Raw genomic sequence first — 19778 nt, forward strand, 5'->3', positions numbered from 1 at the left:
AATGTAACTGAGGGAACAATTACAATGAGCATTTTGATGCTCAGCACCACCCAGTGGTAGAACTCTGAACATGCGCCCTCCTTTACTGCTCATTCATTTTGGTGCTCCAGGCACTCCACTAAAAAACTCAGTATACAGAACTTCATAAAATGTTAAGTTCTACTCCCAAGAAGCTGACGTGAGAAAGTACCCATGGGTTTTTCAGGCTATAATCAAGCTAAGGAGAAATAAAATAATAATATATAAAATGAGAATCTACTGTAAAGAAATAGGAAATGCACAGTACTTTTGGGGTTTGGTCTGGCCTTAGCAAAGAATTTTTTTCATCACAAGCTTTTTCAAATACAAGACAGAAAATGAGCAGCTTTATCAAGCAATCACTTTGTTATATACTTAACATCACTCTATTAAAACATTTGAAATTACTATTAAAATATTCTAATAGGAAGCTTCCTCATGAAGATTGGAAATTAATACTAGTTTAATATGATCTGTAGTTAGAATAAAACTTAAAAGGAAAAAAAATTACCTAATGGAGACTTTAATGAAATTTGATTAACATTAACTAATGAACATTAGTAAGTAACAGGTCTCAAACTTGAGTAGTGAGTATTCCGATATTCATTTACTATTAGACTGTATATACATAATGAATACTTTTTGTGTATGCTAATTTCAAAACACAAAAAGGTAAAAAGTCAAAACAAAAAAGAAAACAGTATATAAAAGATCCCGGGTGGTTCTGGAACCTAGCCTCTTCTGACCATGCTGGCTATACACTGGGTATTGGCAGTTCTAGCAGAATCTGAAAAAACTGGAGCTTCACTTTACAATCCGACCTCTCTGGGACTTCTATGGATCTTCTAAAGAAAATGTGGTCTAACTCTGCTTCCAAACGCCAACTTAAAAAATTCTCTGGAAAGTTGGTTTTCTTTCGGAATTGCCAACACAAAGCCACGGTAACTCAACCATCAGCCTGGCACAAACTACCCCTTTTCTCCCAGCCTAGATGTCTAACACAGAAGAAAAAGTTGTTTTCATTAAAAGGGAAAGAAATTTTAAAAAAGAAATTAATGGGAGACTTAGAGAATAAAGATGTTCTCAAAACCTGCCTATGATCTTCCTTTTTCATCTAAGGAAGTAAAAAGAAATTAAGTAAAATCTCTTTCTCAAATGATCAAAGCAATGCAGATGACAATGGAGCAGCACTAGTAGACTTAGATGTCAATGTAAAAACTGTTAATTCTACCTATAGGATAAAAATTCCTAGAAATCTTAGAGCAGGGAACAATCAATGGCTGAAGTAAGATCCATAACTATAGCAAGTAATCCTGTCAAGATTAAATCCCATTCCAACACCATTCTCTCCCCCATGTTATTTTGGGATCACTACAGGCCATGTTGGGAAAAGCTACTCCACAGAAGATGGTACTAGACTCAAGTGACATTTCTCTCTCATTAAGAGGAGTTCAATGATATAATCCATCTTTTCCTCTTCTTTACATCCTATCTTTTCTCCCTCCTAGATATTCTTCATTTATTGTGTATCTGAGTAATCTGAACATCTTGATTTCGAAGCAAAAGAATGTGTGGGGAAGAGATATGTAAACAAAGTCATGGGCATTACACATTTCATTAGGTTAGGGTAAAGTACATGTAATTTACTATTTTTTAGGTTTCTTTTGATGAATATTACTTCCCTGGTATAAGAAGAATATTTTATCATTTTACTATTACATAAACATTAAAAAGGAAATATACATGTGTATAAAGGAAGCTAATTATTTTTTTTTTAAGTAGGCTCCCTGCCCAATGTGGGGCTTGAACTCACAACCCTGAGATCAAGAGTCACATGCTCTATCAACTGAGCCAGCCAGGCATCCCAGGGAACCTAAAAATTATTAAAATGCAGATACATTTATCCATTAAAGGGTAGAAGAAACAAATGAATAAATTAATGAGCTAGTAGCACAAAGCTGTTTGAACCATATGTGGGTAGAAATATTTCCATCCCCCAAGTATCCCTGAAAATATTGCTTTTGTAGAATCTTTTAAACATGATTCTGAAATAGATTAATAACAAATGCTATAAATTACTTTGTAGGAATATAGAAAAGAGTAGGAAAAATTAAATAATGATATTAAGCAACTTCACGATAATCTTCAGTTTAATTTCTAATCAAGGTCATATCTACTTGCTTGGTACTACTGAAATAAAAGTGAAATCCTGGGAATCCCATGTCATGTATCAGCCTAGAGGCCTGAAAGAGGATAATGAAAGGTAAAACTAGAAAGGAAAACTGGAGGACTACTTTATAAGATGACAAAATTTCGCCAAAAAATAGAATGTTTACTGTAAGATCATCCAAATAACCAAAAATGTTTATGGTAATTTTTAAACTTTTTCATAAAACACTGGGACCTAGAGAAAAGTGTTTATGGGATAAATGAGTATCTAGATTTAGAAATACTTTCAAGAACATTAAGTGAAGCTAACATGGAGCCAAAAGAAGGTTCCGATAATACTGTTTATTCCTTAATCCAGTTAAATTTAATTTTAAGCCCTTGTACTGAGCACCCACCAAGTGCCACACAACGTATCAGCCACTAAAACTATCGAATCTAAAACATTATCTTTTCCCTCACAGAGATTAAAGAATATATAAAAGAAAAAGTGATTAAATGGGTTAAGTAGTACATTAAAGAAGAAGTGATCTATACAACTTCGAGAAAAATCAGGAAAGGTTTCAAATTACTTCCCCTTAGAGCTAAAATAAGGTCAGGCTGTCCAGATAACCAAGTACAGGGAGGGTAATCCACTTGAAGAACATGGTAAAAATCAGACGGAAAGGGAGAGACTGCTCAACACATATGTGGGCTTGTAAACTCTTGAAGGTTAAGGTGAGAGGGCAGGCAAAGTACAGACATGACTTGAGAGGCAGGCAGAAGTCAGGTAAAGGGGGTTTGTATGCCAGCTAAGTTTTATAAAAGTCATATTTCAACAGAAAATGAGTACCAACGTATTCCTTATCATCTACAATTCAAATGCAATTCCATCCATGTCAGGAAAAAAAAAAGGTAGAAGGAATAATAGCTAAGTCCTTTCAGCTTCTTGGTAACTGGCCTATATGACTTTGCAGCGGCATCATTCAAAAATAACGATTAGAGCACAAAATGGTAATAAAATTCAGTAGTACACGCATTGCACCATATCTGTTTACTAATCTTCCCTAGAGTTCAACTAAAATAAAAGGACTGGGGCACCTGGGTGGCTCAGTTGGTTAAGCAGCTGCCTTCCGCTCAGGTCCATGATTTCAGGGTCCTTAGATCTAGCCCCACATCAGGCTCTCTGCTTAGTGGGGAATCTGCTTCTCCCTCTCCCTCCGCTGCTCCCCCTGTCTATGCTCTCTTGCTCGTGCACTCTCTATGTCAAGTAAATAAATAAAATCTTTTTAAAAAATTTAAAAATATAAATAAATAAATAAATAAATAAATAAATAGGCCATTTGAAGAAATTGTTGGCTTAGGATTAAAACCATATGATGAAAATATCTTGGATGGCAATGGCAATGAACAGACTTCTGATAACTAATCTTTATTTGGTTATAAACACAGAAATTTGTGTAGTTCTGAAAAGTTCTATTTTAAGTGATTTTAGTGTTCTTGAAATAACCAGATATTTTCTACAAAATTAAGGAAAAAAAGTCGTATTTCCCACTGGGATGCCAATTCAAGTCTTTTGAAAACTCTGCCTCAGGAGATTATATTTTTCTAATTAAAAAAATAATGCCTTTATCAGAGTCAGCAATGTTTTTTAACGTCAAATACTCACCAAAAACTAGCATTCCCAAACAACTACATTTTGTCACAGTAAAGAACAGCATTGTACAAAGATAAACAAAAATGACATTGTTTAGCTTTTCCTCTAAAGAGCTGCATTTTTCAGAGGATACAGTTTTTGTCAGTGTGAATAAAATTGATTGTTTTCAGAATAAGCAGCTGGCGGGTAATCAACAGTTCTTACTAGCCTTCTGGACATCTTACATATCCAAAAACTAATTCAGAGTATGGGTTTTACTGCGTTTCTTTAGAGCAAGAGAAATTAAAAGGCTCAGATGGGCTTCTCTCAACAGAAGAAAGAAAATCAAAACAGTGCTCTCTTTAACTTAGAATGTTACAAACGGTGCAATTTCCTACCTTCCAAAATTGTTAATTGCATTTCTGCTGTCTTATTGGCTATCTGAGTCTGAAAGCATTTGGGATAGTTTGTATAGAAAAAAATGTGCCATTTTCTTTATTGTAGAACACAACTTCACTTCATCATTGATTACTAAGGAAGAAATAAGAGAAGTCTAGGTTTCTTCAATTATAGTACAATACTCATCTTCAAAAAAACATCTTAAGAATTTCAAAAAGTAAACCCTGAAATACTCCCCACATCACCACCACAATTACTGAAAGATCTTGATGAAATTTTACTTCTTCCTTTCCCTTCTGCTCTCCACTATGGAAAGGGTTCCTTTCCCCCAAGGAAAGCTTTGTAAAGTACAGCTAATTCTCATTTGTCTGAGATAATTTGGGTATTCTTTTCTTTTTTTTTTTTTTTAAGATTTATTTATTTATTTATTTGACAGAGAGAGAGAGAGAGACAGCCAGCGAGAGAGGGAACACAAGCAGCCCCGGGGAGTGGAAGAGGAAGAAGCAGGCTCCCAGCAGAGAAGCCTGATGTGGGGCTTGATCCTAGAACACTGGGATCACGCCCTGAGCCGAAGGCAGTCGCTTAATGACTGCGCCACCCAGGTGCCCCCTGGGTATTATTTTCAATAGGAACCGTGACAAAAAATATAACCTTGCAACTACTAGCAACTGCAGCATTCTGTATGGGGCTGAATTAAGCATTTCTAGTACTTGGTCCCAGAATGCTACATTTTTTTTTAAAACTAGTTTCTTAAGCCAGTGTATTCATATAGAATTGTAGATATATATGAATGAACCCCTATTTAAATAAAAAGCTATTTATTTTCAAGTCAGAAAAGTACCATAACATACATTCTAAGTGATTAGGTTCTACAACGTACCTAATAAAAAAACTGTATATAATCATGAATTGGGAAGCCCAGAAAATACAAGCATAGGTTTTGGATCCGAAGGTTATAGCTAATAAAGCTAAAAGCTTATCAACCAATGACTACCCTTAGAAAAAGAAACGCTCTTTGGGACGAGATTCCAGTTGTTTTTCCAGTAACTATGATAAATTTATCCTTATTTCATACTACCTTGATAGGTGATCCATACTTTTTACTCTTGTGTATTCATGAAACTTACAGTCATGCTGGCATGACTAAACTGTCCTTTATAAACCACATTGGAAATTTCACACTCAACTGTCACTGAGTTACACTGCATCACAGTGTGCCTTATCAATTAGTAATTTAGTTTCTGAAAGGTCAATGTGATGGTTAGTTGTATGTGTCAACTAGACTGGGCTAAGAGATGCCAGAGAGCTGGTAAAACAGTATTTTGGAGTGTGTCTGTGAGGGGGTTTCTGAAAGAGATTGGCATTTGATTCAACAGACTAAGTAAAAAAAAATCTACCACTCTTATCAACATGGGTGGGCATCATCCAATTTGTGGAGGGCCCAAATAGATGACATGGTAAAGGGAAAGAAAATTCCCTCTCTCTCTTCCTGATATCCATCTCTCCTGCCCTCAGACATCAGAGCTCTTGATTCTTGGACCTTTTGACTCCAGGACCATTAGCTCGCTTGGTTCTGACACCTCGGCACTCAGTCTGAATCATACCACTGGCCTTCCTGGTTATCCAGCTTGCAAACAGCAGATTATGAGAAACTTCTAGGCCTAATATAGTCAGTACCTTTGCCATCTTTATTCTTACTCTATTTTACACCAATGGTAAGAAGTGTAAAACATCAAAGGCTAATACCTGCTGCTTACTTACTGTGTGCAAGGCACTGTTTGATAAGCATTTAACATTGATTATTTCATTTGATCCTCATAACAATTCTATGATGTAGGGAACATTATAATTCCTATTTACGGATAAAGAAATTGAGGCACATGGAGGTAAAATAACTTGCCTGAGATCACACAGCTAATAAATGATAAAAATGGGAATCAGTTCAGTCAGACAAACCAGAGACACTTCTGGAAGCAACATGATAGCTGCTCAAGGAGAATCCCAAGTCCAGTTCAAACCTGTATCGGTTGGCAATGGTGGTACCAGAAAAACTACGTTTGTGAAACATCATCTAACTGGTGAACTTGAGAAGTACATAACTACCTTGGGTGTTGAGGTCCATCCCCTTGTGTTCCATACCAACAGAGGACCTATTAAGTTCAATGTATGAGATACGGCTGGTCAGAAGAAACTTGGTGGGCTGAGGGATGGCTATTACATCCAGGCCCAGTGTGCCATTATAATGTTTGATGTAACATCAAAGGTTACTTACAAGAATGTGCCTAACTGGCACAGAGATCTGGTACGAGTATGTGAGAACATCCCCATCATGCTGTGCTGTGTGGCAACAAAGTAGATGTTATGAAAAGGAAAGTTAAGGCAAAATCTATCGTCTTCCACTGAAAGAAAAACCTTGAGTACTATGACATTTCTGCCAAAAAAGTAACTACAACTTTGAAAAGCCCTTCTTATGGTCTGCTAGAAAACTAACTGGAGACCCTAATCTGGAGTTTGTTGCCATGACTGCTCTTGTCCCACCAGAGGTTGTCAGGGACCTAGCTTTGGCAACACAGTGTAAGCATGATCTAGAGGTTGCTTGGACAACTGCTCGCCTGGATGAGGATGATGACCTGTGACAAAGTGCAGTGTCAAAAGTCTAGTTTTGTTTTTTTTTTTTTTAAGATTTATGTATTTGAGAGAGAGAGTGAGTTGGGGGGGGGGGGTAGAGGGAGAGAGAAAATCTGGAGCAGACTGTACGCTGAACAAGAAGCCTGACACAGGGCTTGATCTTTGAGATAACAACCTGAGCCAAAACCAAGATTTGGATACTCAACTGACTGTGCCACCCAGGCACCCCCAGAAGTCCAGTTTCATAGGCAACTGTCCTGTGAGGTCAGTGGTGCAGCATGTTTGCTACTTTATCATATAGCTGAGCAGGACCTGTGCTTAATCTTTGGGATGCTGACGGAGATGAATGAGCTTCAGAGTGAATGTGGCAGTTTAAAAAGTACCTTCAGTTTTTTGGACCTGCATATTTGGCTGTTTTGGAATGCAACTGTTTCCTTCCTGAGTTTCAAATAAAAGACTGCTATAGTCACATCATAATATCCAGTGGTAAAATCTAATTTGTCACTGTCATTCCCATTCCTTTTAGTTTAGAATCAGAATAAAGTTGTATTTCAAATGAAAAAACAAAAGGGGGGGATCCAAATGTATGTAGTCTATTTCCAGACCTTAATTAAAATTAATGTGTCTTCCCTGTAAACTGAGATCTCATATTTTTAACACAACTGAGACAAGACAGAAACCATTAGGAAAAACATGAGTAAGGAATCTTTAGCCTTAAGTGGCTATAATATACTCTGTTGTTTATTTGTGAAGGAAAGATAACAGGGTTTAAAAACGTACAACAGACTAGAATCTGATTCATTAAAACTCTATCTACATGGTGAGGTATAATGAGAAAATTTCTAACATTTTTCTAAGATGAGAATCCTCAATTTAAACATTTTTACATGTACATGTTTTTTAAAAATGCATTATACACATAAGTAAAAGGCTTACTACTATACTACATAGCTTGATTTAACAAACCTTTATTGCTCTTCTCCGATGCACTATGATACAAATTAGGTAATAACTATAATTAAAACATGAACTCTAAACACAGCTCACAAATGAAATATATATATAACAAAAAATAATAATGTGATAAAGAGTAAAGGAGATATTTACAAAGTGGAAGAATGATACATCGAGCTGGAATGATTCATTCTATCAGAGAGGGCAGAAAGAAAAGTTAGGCTTCCAGAAAAGATAACATCCTCAGCTAGCACTTAAATGTCATCTTGCACAGAGATCTTGAACAGAGGAAATAGTATATATAAAGGCACAAAGGTGTAGTCAGCATTGTACAACAAGTTGAGAGACTTCAAGGAGGTGGTATGGCTGCAGCATAAAATTCAAGGCAGGAAGTAGGAAGAGATGAGCTGGAGTACAGCTAACCACAAAATTCTATTAGAAGCACTCAGACTCATGATGAGGATCCACTAAAGGGACAGGAGGACTAATAAGCCTACCTATTCATTCCAGAGTTGTGTTTTCACCATCAAAAGACAAACATTCGAAGACAGTATTTCCTTAAATTTTGCAGTGAATCACCTTCCGTTCCCAATGAAAAAAGTTATTTAAAAAAAAAAAAGGGTATTATAGTTTTTAGTTAATAAAGATTGGACTGAACCAAAAATTACATAGCATAATAATGCAATAAACCTTAGAAACAGCAAATTTTAGTTTACTTTAATTTCTTAGCAGCAAGAAATTAATGAAATATTACAATAATGTTTCCTTTTTGTTGAAGCAATCTGCGATTATTACAGTTTAGTTCTGGATCAAATCTTAAAATGGTTTAAATTCAAACTACTATAAAAAAGATACAATTCTGAAGAGCAGGAAATCTACATTTGACTTCGAGCTCTAATTTATTTCCTACTTAAAGGTAACTAAGAGTTTAGATTTGGAAATGATATACAACACCACCTATCATTTACAAAGTGCTCCACATTTCCAAACCCTTTTACAGTTATTATTTTATTCCTTTAATAAGTTTATTATGGAAGTGTCATTTCTTACATGAAATGCAAGGAGCTGAGACAAAAATTCAGGCACAGCAGGGGTCTGTTCCTACTGAACAAATCATCTAAGATCAAGCTATGTCAAGTCCATGAGGTAATATTCCATGTCTATTCTCTAAGATACATGCAAGAAACCACATGACACTCAAGCCTGAGTTAGTTCAGTAAAAGTAACATCAAGGCTTATTTTATACAGGCCTCAATGTGGCTCTTCTGCCAACATCATCCAAAACCAGATTTGTAAAGACAGTATTAAAAGTATCAAAAAACCACACTTTTAGAGCAGCACTGATGATAGTGAGGGAAGTCCTATGGCAAATTTTGTTTTACTATCTGACCTAACCCACACCAGGGAGACAAACTTTGTACAGGTGACAGAATCAGCTTATTGCAAAAGAGAAATCCCAGTGTCAACATAAATATACATGTAGTACTGGTAATGGAAGAGTAAAGGCATAAAACTGAAGGTTAATGTTCCCATTCCTGGATTAAATCAAACAATATTCTACTATTAAACGACAGTTCAAGATTCCCAAAAACCACCTAAAAATTCTTAAACCGATGGCAATCATTTTTATTATCATCAATTTGTTTACAATCTTGTAAAAACTATGAATCGTGAGCTGTCCTCCTTTATGTACCGGCTGCTAAAAGCTTAAAGTCAATTTTGTAGCAAATGAATAAAACTTAAGTAAACCTGCTTCTCTCTTGCTTGCCTTCACCAACTTCCCATTTTCCTTTCGTCCTCACCTTTTTTTAATCTGGATGAATTATATAAACCTTCTTAAAGCCTTTCTGAAACAAGGGGGAATTTAAGATAGATAAACTAAAAAAAACAGTAACAAAAAAATGAAAGAAGCAAACATTACCTTTACATCAAAATTACAATCAAGTCTTCTAATTAACACGATGAAAGTGCCAGATGAATTGTCTTTTAGTGGTGGAGGCACTATGGGTTCACAGGCATTCTCTGGTTTTGAGTTAATCAAAAAACCCTGAAAAAGAATTGGCAAGAAGTTTTTTTCTCCATTAAACTCAAAAAATCAATTCAACTTACTTCTACAAACATCTTTTAAATTTGCTTCATGTATTTGCATTATGCTAGATGAATTATCTGGGAGCTACAACAGTTCCTACCCTCCAAATGCTCACAATCCCAAGTCTTCAAAGTAGTATTTGGTTTCATAAGCATTTAGTTTTTTAAAGTTCATTCCATTTCTACTTTTAAAGTTTTTTGTTTTGTTTTTTTTTTAAATCACACATAAGCCCATCACTCCAAAGACAAACCACTGTTAGCATGTTGGTATATTTTCCAACAACGACTGACATATCTAAACCAAGTAAATACTTTTTAAAAATTAACTTTTACATTTCTTTCATGATATCAAACAATGAAAATGCACATTTCTAGGTACTTGTTCTATAGAAATACTAGCCTGAGTATATAAAGATATATGTAGAAAGATATTCCCTGCTACATTGTTTTTTTTTTTTTTAATTTTTATTTATTTATTTATTTATTCGACAGAGATAGAGACAGCCAGCGCGAGAGAGAACACAAGCAGGGGGAGTGGGAGAGGAAGAAGCAGGCTCACAGCGGAAGAGCCTGATGTGGGGCTCGATCCCATAACGCCGGGATCACGCCCTGAGCCGAAGGCAGACGCTTAACTGCTGTGCCACCCAGGCGCCCCTGCTACATTGTTTTTAATAGCAAAAGCTGGAAATCAGGGGTGCCTGGGTGGCTCAGGGTGTGATCCCAGGGTCCTGGGATCGAGCCCCACATCAGGCTCCTCCGCTGGGAGCCTGCTTTTTCCTCTCCCACTCCCCCTGCTTGTGTTCCCTCTCTCGCTGTCTCTCTGTCAAATAAAGAAAGAAAATCTTAAAAAAAAAATCTAAAAAAAAAAAAGCTGGAAATCATGCACATCAATACAGTAGCCATTTAAAAACACATTCAGTGGGCACCTGGGTGGCTTAGTCCGTTAAGCGCCTGCCTTTGGCTCAGGTTATAATCCCAGGGTCCTGGGATCAAGGTCCCACATTGCTTCTCCCTCTCCTCTCTGCCCCCTACTAGTGCTTGCTCTCTCTCTCTAGTGCTAATAAATAAAATCTTTTTAAAAATATATACAATAGAAAAACAATGGGGCCATTAAAAAGAATGAGGTAAATCTAGACACACTAAATTAAAAAGATATTCACAAATAACTATTAATTTAAAAAGAAAACAGCAAGTTGCTTTCCCAGAAATACAGGATAGTTTGACATCAGAAAATATTTACCATAAAATGTTACATTAACAGAAAAAAAAAAGTTACATTAACAGATTAGAACAGAAAAATCAAATGACTATCTCAACATACATGAAACACTTAATAAACACAAAAAGACTGCCAAATTCAGTAAATTTGTAAGAAGTGAAAATCAAAGCTATGACACAGTGCCTTAACAATAGTCCTCCTATATAGTGTGTGAATTTGTCACACCAACCACCTATCCACAGGATATGGCAATTTCTCCTGCCTTAAATTGCACTGACTGGCTTGTATGGGAAATACTTTTGCATGTTTCAGGAATAAAATGCAGCATACCTTCACTTATTCATAAAGTAGTTCCCCTTCTTGATTCCATAAAGCAGAGAAAGAGAACTGTGGTTATCCTTCCAACAATGAATATTTACTTCAATCATGTTAAAATTATACCCTGCTGCCTTTTCTGTGTCTTTCTGCACAAATACTAACATTTTGCTTTAATGGCAAATCACATAGAGCAGTTCTTTTCAAGAAACTTGTAACAGCAATTAAACTCAACCCATATAGTACCAACAAGGAATATAACTCAACTGAAGTGAAAATAATATGAATAGCTATGGCCTAATGTCCCATGTCCAGCGAAGTCAACTCCATTTGCCACCTAGTGGACAGCAATTGAAAGACACATCCCAATTTCAGATGTTAAAACACAGGGTAATAAAATAAATGCATTATAGAATCAACAAATTTATGGTATGTACAGATACACACAAAAAAAGATCTACAAGTGAAACTGGGAAAGGGGTTTTGCTTTTTAATAACCGTGTTGTTATATCTCTTATGACAAATGTGTATTATTTTTAAACATAAGGAAATTTACAAAAGTCAAATACACATAAGCTAAAAGTCCAAAAAATAATCTAGTTGCATTAACAGAAAATTGAATGAAGTCTTAAAAAAACCGTCCATAAATTATTAAATATCATCTTTCCTGTAGACTATGCTAAAAGAATAACTTGCTAAATCAATTTACTAATTCCTATCCTTCCCTGAGATGAGTCACTTAAAACTAAGTGCAAACTTACTTTGTATCAACCACAAAGTCTACAAGGTAATGTAATGGGCTTTGTCAAATAATTTGGCACAACTCCCTGGTCCCTTGAATAAGAATGGCCAAGAAGGTGCTACCTTAAGCCACATCTACATGCCTACTGTCACCTCTCAGAGCCAATCTCTTCTTTTTGAAAGGATGCTTACTCTGTCATCAAAGATCCTCCTCATCTCTACCTTCTGACAGGGGAACTTTTTGCCAACATGTAGGAAGCCCAAGAAAACTACCAAGGCCTACGAGACTTAAACTATCTATCTCTTTGTTGTTTGTAATTCCCTGATGTTTCAACAAGAATGCGGGACAAAAATACTGCATGCAGACTGGCACCTCAATATCTTCAAATGTATAATGCAATAGGCCTACAATATATACATATGTCGATTTCTTTTGAAAGCTTTTGTGACTACACATAAACCAAAGTGCACAAAACATAATTTTCCAGCTTGATGAAGTTTCACAAACTGAACACACCTGTATCAGGAAACAGAACATTAACAGAACTCCGGAAGTTTCCTTCATCCTCCCTGCCAGTCACTACTCCTCAAACCCCATTCCTAATGTCACTACATAGACTTCTAACAGTTTCATTTTGTCTAATTTTACATTTGACATAAATAAAACCATACAGTATAGTAAATGGTCTTTTGGACTTCTCTCCCTCAATGCTGTATTTGTGAGATTCAGCCCTACTGTTGAGCAACTATATTGGTGGATTTTTTACTGCCATCTCTATATAGTATTACACTGTGTGACTATGTCAAAATTTATCCCACTGTTGATGAGCATTAGGGTAATATCTAGTTAGGAGCTATTACAAATAGTGCTTTTATAAACATTCCATGAACATTAACACATGTACACATCTGTTAAGTATGTACATAAAAACAGAACCATAGGCTATCAAGCTGGATCATAGGGTATCAAGCTTTTGTAAATACTGCCAAGCTTTCCATAGTAGTTTGGGTTACCACCTAACTGGAATTTTCAAAATAACCTAAACATAAAAATCATACTGGATATAATTTTGCTTTAATGCTTCAGAAGGCATTTAGAACTACAATAATTCAGGATAAACATTATGGAAAAATTACTTTAGTTGATAAATTACACTGGGTAATAAGTGCATAAATAGGTAATAATTTGATAAAACGGTTTTGTTTAAAAGATTGTTTCAGGCTGAAAACAGCCTTAACCTTCCTTCACTTCAGTTTGCACTAAATGTTAACCTATATAAATAGTAAAATTAAGAGAAGTATATGCAGTTATAATATCAACAAAAATGTTGAAAGCAAGGGAGCAGTACATCTTTCCCTTTGTAAGAGTATAAAAGTTAAAAGCAGAACAAGAGAGAGAGAGGGGTGAGTTATTTTGTTAGTGAGAATCAGAAGTTGTAAATTAACTAATTAATTGCAGTAACAGAAAGCAGTTAACATTTGTTGAGCCATGGCACTCAACACTGTGTGTCAGGCACTATGCTCTTTCAATGTTCTAATTCAGTTAATCTATGCAATAACCCAAGAAGATAACTACTATTATTATCCTTATTTTGAAGACGAAGAAACTAAGTCTCACAAAGGTTAGGTAATTTGCCCAAGGTTACACAGCAGGCATGCAATCCCAGGAAGTCTGACTCTAGAATCTATGCCCTCAACCACTATGCTATACTATTTCCATAAGATGACAAAACAAAATAAAACCCAACTAGGTGAAAACCAAAATGGGCAACAAAAAGAATGATCATTTACAAAAATGAACAAGCCAAAATATTAGTCTAAAACGCAATTAAGGAGGATTCCAAAATCTGATTTAAATATTTCAAACAAGGAAGACGTCAAAGGAAACTTTGTCATAATTTTTAAATTCAAACATAGACCAAAGAGTTACACTGATCAGATTTTATTAGCTAACATTTTCCTAATGTGAGACAGATGGATTTATTTATATCAACGACCTTCTATGATTTTAAAAATATCCACTGCTCTTTTCCCTAATTTTTTATCAGATCATTCTGCCAAAATTTACCCATAATTTTCACATACAGGACACACTTAATTCCTTTTTCACAAATAGTTGGAGATTATGCTCTTCTTATACAGTAAAGCACCCTTTAACCACTACTCATGTTATTTTAAGTTCCTTTAATACTATGCTCTGAATACACTGGTCTCATTTCATAAGGGCTCTTTGTAAGAGGATGGATAGGACCGAGTTCTTTCCAATATTAATTACTTGGGTAGGGACTAACAGATCCAGTAAGAGAAAACAAAGTATAAACAACATGCAGTACAATGCACAGAACAGAGCAAATCACTCAAACTATGGGAGTCAGTAACAGAATAAGTAGCATTTGACTTGGCTCTTAAGTTTTACTATATTTTAATTTGGGGCCTAAACCCAAATATACTACTATAAATGATCTGACCAATATAGTAATAGATAGCCAGGACTGAATCCTGGAATACAAGAAGGTTACTACTGGAAAAGCCTGTGAAATCTGAAAGAAGTCTGTACTTTATTTAACATATTGTATAAATTTTAATTTGCTAGATTTGATAAAAGCACCATGGTTATATAAAATGTTAACATTAAAAGAAACTGAGTAAAGAGTATAAAGAAACTCTCTACTATTTTTTGCAGCTTTTCTATGTCTAAATTTATTTCCAAAAAAATTTTAATAAATCAAACACATCAACAAGAAGGTAACAACTATCACTCTTTAACTTGCTCTTAACAGTACACTTCTATTGATGCACTGTAACTGATGTATGGATGTTTCTGGCAAACACACTGCAATTGTTTCAACAAATTTTTGACATACGTGGCTACTAAGCTGTTTTTCTCCTTTTTTCAGTACCTATCTTTCAGGACTCAAGGGCAAAACATTAGTATTTTAACCATTCCAAACTTCATGCCATTTGCAAATTTTATAGTCATACCTTCCATGTCTTTCTGCACATCACTGAGGAAAGCACTGAATAAGAGAAATTTGAGGGTTATATACTAATTAAAAGTTAAGCCTTAACTAAATTATATGAAAAGGTTGTTTAAAAAAAAAAAACCCACACAAATCTAGATACTACATTTGTGGCATTTTTTAAATCAGTAACCAATTATCTTTCATCTCAAAGTTACATTGCTCCTTGTACACTGTTAGAATTCTCCCCAATAACCTTTTTTGGTTATATATTTTATCAATGAGTTAGATTTTAGATCTTAATAATATCTGATTAAAAGATGTCACAAAAATACAATAAGCCCATAAATAACTGAAAACACTAAATACTTCAAAATGCTAAGTCAGCAAATACTATTTAGACCAACTATATAATTTTTAAAACATATTATTTCTAAAAAAGTTCAAAAAGCATTAAAAACAAAATTTGGCCCCTATTACTATTCTAGGAATGTCAAACCTTAAAAAAAAGTCCCAGACTACTGTATTTATTAATTGCACTGAGATTAAAAACAAGAGAAAGCATAAAAATTTATACGACATCAATACACAGTTCTAAAATCACCCATCTTGAGAATTTACTCCAATGAGAATTTTTGAATGATTTGTTTTAAAAAGATTTGATAATTAGCATATTATTAATTACCTACGAAGATGCTACAATAAACTTCTACTTCCCAGCCATGACAGAGTAGAAGGGACTAGTTTTATCCTCTTGGTTTAAATAACTAGAAAAGTAAACAGAGAGTATGAAATAGCAGCTTTCAAAGAATAGATAACATCACAAGACAGCAATTGTTGAGAAAAAAGAAATAAATCCAGTGAGCCCTATAAATACCTCAGCTCACTGTCTGGAGAAATTCCAGGCCTCAGAACAGGGCAGGAGAACCCAGAGTCCAGTGGTGTCAATGAGTCGAGGAGACAGAGTTCAGAGAATGGAGAGGCCAAGGCAGCTAAGGTTTTCTGGGGCACCATATTGGGGATAAAGGAGCTACAAAGAGAGAGCTCTAGATACATGCAGAGGTGTCCACTCAAGTTCTTGGCTTAGTAGTAATGTGCATTTTGTGGAAGGGAGCTACAAAAACTAAGAAAGAAAGGGGTGAACAGAACAATCCCTGGAGCCTACACAGGGCTGGGAATTGTGGTATTCTCATCAGCCAGAGTGGGGAAACTTTCTAATACAGTCCTCAGAAAACCATTGCCTCAGAAATGGAACAAATGAGTCCTAAACATTTGAAGTGAATGAAAATAAAAACACAACTTATCAAAATTTGTGAGACACAACTAACATAGTACTTAGAGGGAAATTTATAGCAGTAAATATTTATATCAGAAAAGAGGAAAAGGTTTCAAATCAATGGCCTCAATATTCATCTAAAGAAACTAAAAAAAGTGGGGGAGAGCAAACAAAACCCAAAGTTAGAGAAATAATAAATAACAGCTATTTTCCTTACCCTAATGCTTTGGATATGTATTACTATAGACAAGTGGACAGACTTAAAGAAGTTTAATAACTCGCCCAGTGATAGAACTGTAATTTGAGAAGGTAGGAGTTAAGATGGCGGAGGAGTAGGGGTCCCCTTTTTCAGCTGGTCCCCTGAGTCGAGCTGGATATGAACCAGACCGTCCTGAAAACCCATGGAATCAGCCTGAGACACAGGAAGATACATCTGGATCTCTACAAATGTACATCTCCAGTGCTGAGTATTGAGGTACAAAGCAGGGAGCCGTGAATCCACGCACAGATATCAGAAGATAAATGGAAGGGGGAGGGAGCTGCCATTCTCGGGTGCCGGGAAGCAGTAGCCGCCTGCACCGAGGAGCGGGGCCGGACTCACGGATGCGCACCGCAAGAGAGCAGACTGAGACTGTGAGTCTGGGAACGCGGGTGCGACCAGACCGAAAACCAGCGCTCCGGAGTACACACGAACCACACTGAAACAGAGAGCTCAGGAGCACACACGGGAACCGGGGGCGGCTGGCGGTGTTAGAAACACAAAGGACAGAGATGGGCGGGCCCTGGAAGTGAGGGCTGGGACACCGGCTTTGGGGCGCACAACCCGGGACACTGCAGGGTTTTTAGCAGCACCCACAGAAACAGAGTTAAAGTGGCCAAGAGAGCTCAGTGGAGAGCGGACTGCGATCTCTCTGGAGACAGAGGCTAGGATACGGCCACTGCTGCTCTCTCAGAAAAGCCACAGAAAACCGCCAGGGAGAGCCGCCAGAGAACAAAAAAACCCGGAAATACCAGCTCACATTGTGCCAATCCCCATCCCCCCTCGCAGGGGACAGGGAGAATGTACCCAAACAGGGTTGCCTGAATATCAGTGCGGCAGGCCCCTTCCCCAGAGGCAGGCTGAAAAATCAAGAAGCCCACATCCCTAAGGTCCCTATAAAACAAGTGCACACTGCCTGGGTCCTGGTCAATAATTTGGGCTCTGGGCAACCCCGCAACCTCTCCTCATCAGAATGACGAGGAGAAATCCCCCCCAGCAAAGAAAAGATAATGAGTCTGTAGCCTCTGCCACAGAACTGATGGATATGGATATAACCAAATTGTCAGAAGCGGAATTCAGACTAACAATGGTCAAGATGATGCATAGACTTGAAAAATATATTAACAAAAATATTAATGAGAATACAGAATCTCTAAGGGCGGAAATGAGAGTGAATCTGGCAGAAATTAAAAATGCTATGAATCAAATGCAGTCAAAACTAGATGCTCTGACGTCCAGGGTAAATGAGGCAGAAGAACGAATTAGTGAATTGGGGGATGGGATGGTAGAAAAGAAAGTTAAAACAGAAACTTGGCTCAAAAAAATCCAATCTCAAGAATGTAGATTACAGCAGATTACAGATTCAATGAAACATTCCAATGTCAGAATCATCAGCATTCCCGAGGGGGTGGAGAAAGAGAGAGGTCTAGAAGAGATATTTGAACAAACTGTAGCTGAAAACTTCCCTAATCTAGCAAAGGAAACAAGCATTCGTGTCCAAGAGGCAGAGAGGACCCCTCCCAAGCTCAACCACGACAAACCTACGCCACATCACGTCATAGTGCAATTTGCAAATATTAGATCCAAGGATACAGTATTGAAAGCGGCCAGGGCGAAGAAATTTCTCACGGACAGAGGCAAAAATATCAGAATTACGTCAGACCTGTCTACACAGACCTGGAAGGAGAGGAAGGCTTGGCAGGGTATTTTTAAAGCTCTATCCAAGAAAAACACGCAGCCAAGGATCCTTTATCCAGCAAGGCTGTCATTCAGAAATGATGGAGAGATAAGGACCATCCATGATCGCCAGACACTGACCAAATTTGTAACCACAAAACCAGCCCTACAAGAGATATTAAGGGGGGGTTCTATAAAAGTAAAAAGGCTCCAAGAGTGATACAGAAGAGAAATTTACAATCTATAGAAACAAAGACTTTACAGGCAACATGACATCATTAGAATCATATCTCTCATGAATGGCCGAAATGCTCCCATAAAATGCCACAGGGATGCAGACTGGATAAAAAGACATGATCCATCCATTTGCTGTCTACAAAAGACTGATCTTGAAACTAAAGATACATCCAGACTGAAAGTGAAGGGATGGAAAACCATTGTTCATGCCAATGGACCTCAAAAGAAAGCTGGGGTAGCAATTCTCATATCAGACAGATTAGATTTTAAACTAAAGACTCTAGATAGAGATACAGAAGGACACTACATTATTCTTAAAGGATGTATCCAACAAGTGGATATGACAATTATAAATATCTATGCCCCCAACAGGAGAGCAGCAAGATACACAAGCCAACTCTTAACCAGAATAAAGAGACATTTAGATAAAAATACGTTAATAGTAGGGGACCTCAACACTCCACTATCAGCAATAGACAGATCACCTAAGCAGAAAATCAACAAAGACACAAGAGCTTTGAATGACATACTAGACCAGATGGACCTCATAGATATATATCGAACATTACACCCCAGAACAACAAAATACTCATTCTTTTCGAATGCACATGGAACTTTCTCCAGAATAGACCAAATACTGGGTCACAAAACAGGTCTCAACCAATACCAAAAGACTGAATTTATTCCCTGCATATTCTCAGACCACAATGCTTTGAAATTGGAACTCAATCACAAGGAAAAATTTGGAAGAAGCTCAAACACTTGGAAACTAAGAACCATCCTTCTCAAGAATGACTGGATAAACCAGGAAATTAAAAATCAATTTAAACAATTTATGGAGACCAACGAGAACAAAAACACAACGGTCCAATGGTCCAAAACCTATAGGACACTGCAAAGGCAGTCCTAAGGGGAAAATACATAGCCATCCAAGCCTCACTCAAAAGAATAGAAAAATCTAAAATGCAGGTTTTATATTCTCACCTCAAGAAGCTGGAGCTGGAGAAGAACAGGCCTCACCCACACACGAGAAAGCAGCTGATCAAGATTAGAGCAGAGATCAATGAATTAGAAACCAGGAGCACAGTAGAGCAGATCAACAGAACTAGAAGCTGGTTCGTTGAAAGAATAAATAAGATCGATAAGCCACTGGCAAAACTTATTCAAAAGAATAGAGAAAGGACCCAAATTAATAAAATTATGAATGAAAAGGGAGAGGTCACAAC

The 19778-nt window shown here is 36.6% G+C and overlaps 1 protein-coding gene and 1 pseudogene across 4 annotated transcripts in view; one reads left to right on the plus strand and one right to left on the minus strand.

The window, feature by feature from the left end:
- The window catches only part of RNF13 (ring finger protein 13), a 162556-nt gene that overhangs the window by 82302 nt on the left and 60476 nt on the right, over positions 1–19778 (minus strand). For 3 of the 4 annotated variants that reach the window (XM_026497269.4, XM_026497268.4, XM_057315942.1), the window contains one exon: positions 9702–9827. In XM_026497269.4, coding sequence (XP_026353054.1) covers positions 9702–9827 — 126 coding nt within the window. Of the gene's footprint in view, positions 1–9701; positions 9828–15125; positions 15162–19778 lie in introns of those variants that run through there. The other variant, XM_048216297.2, reaches the window with a different exon arrangement.
- Positions 6129–6850, plus strand: LOC123000944 (GTP-binding nuclear protein Ran-like; annotated as a pseudogene).

The sequence above is a fragment of the Ursus arctos genome, unplaced genomic scaffold, assembly GCF_023065955.2.
Source record: "Ursus arctos isolate Adak ecotype North America unplaced genomic scaffold, UrsArc2.0 scaffold_20, whole genome shotgun sequence".
In the NCBI taxonomy this organism is placed as follows: Eukaryota; Metazoa; Chordata; class Mammalia; order Carnivora; family Ursidae; genus Ursus; species Ursus arctos.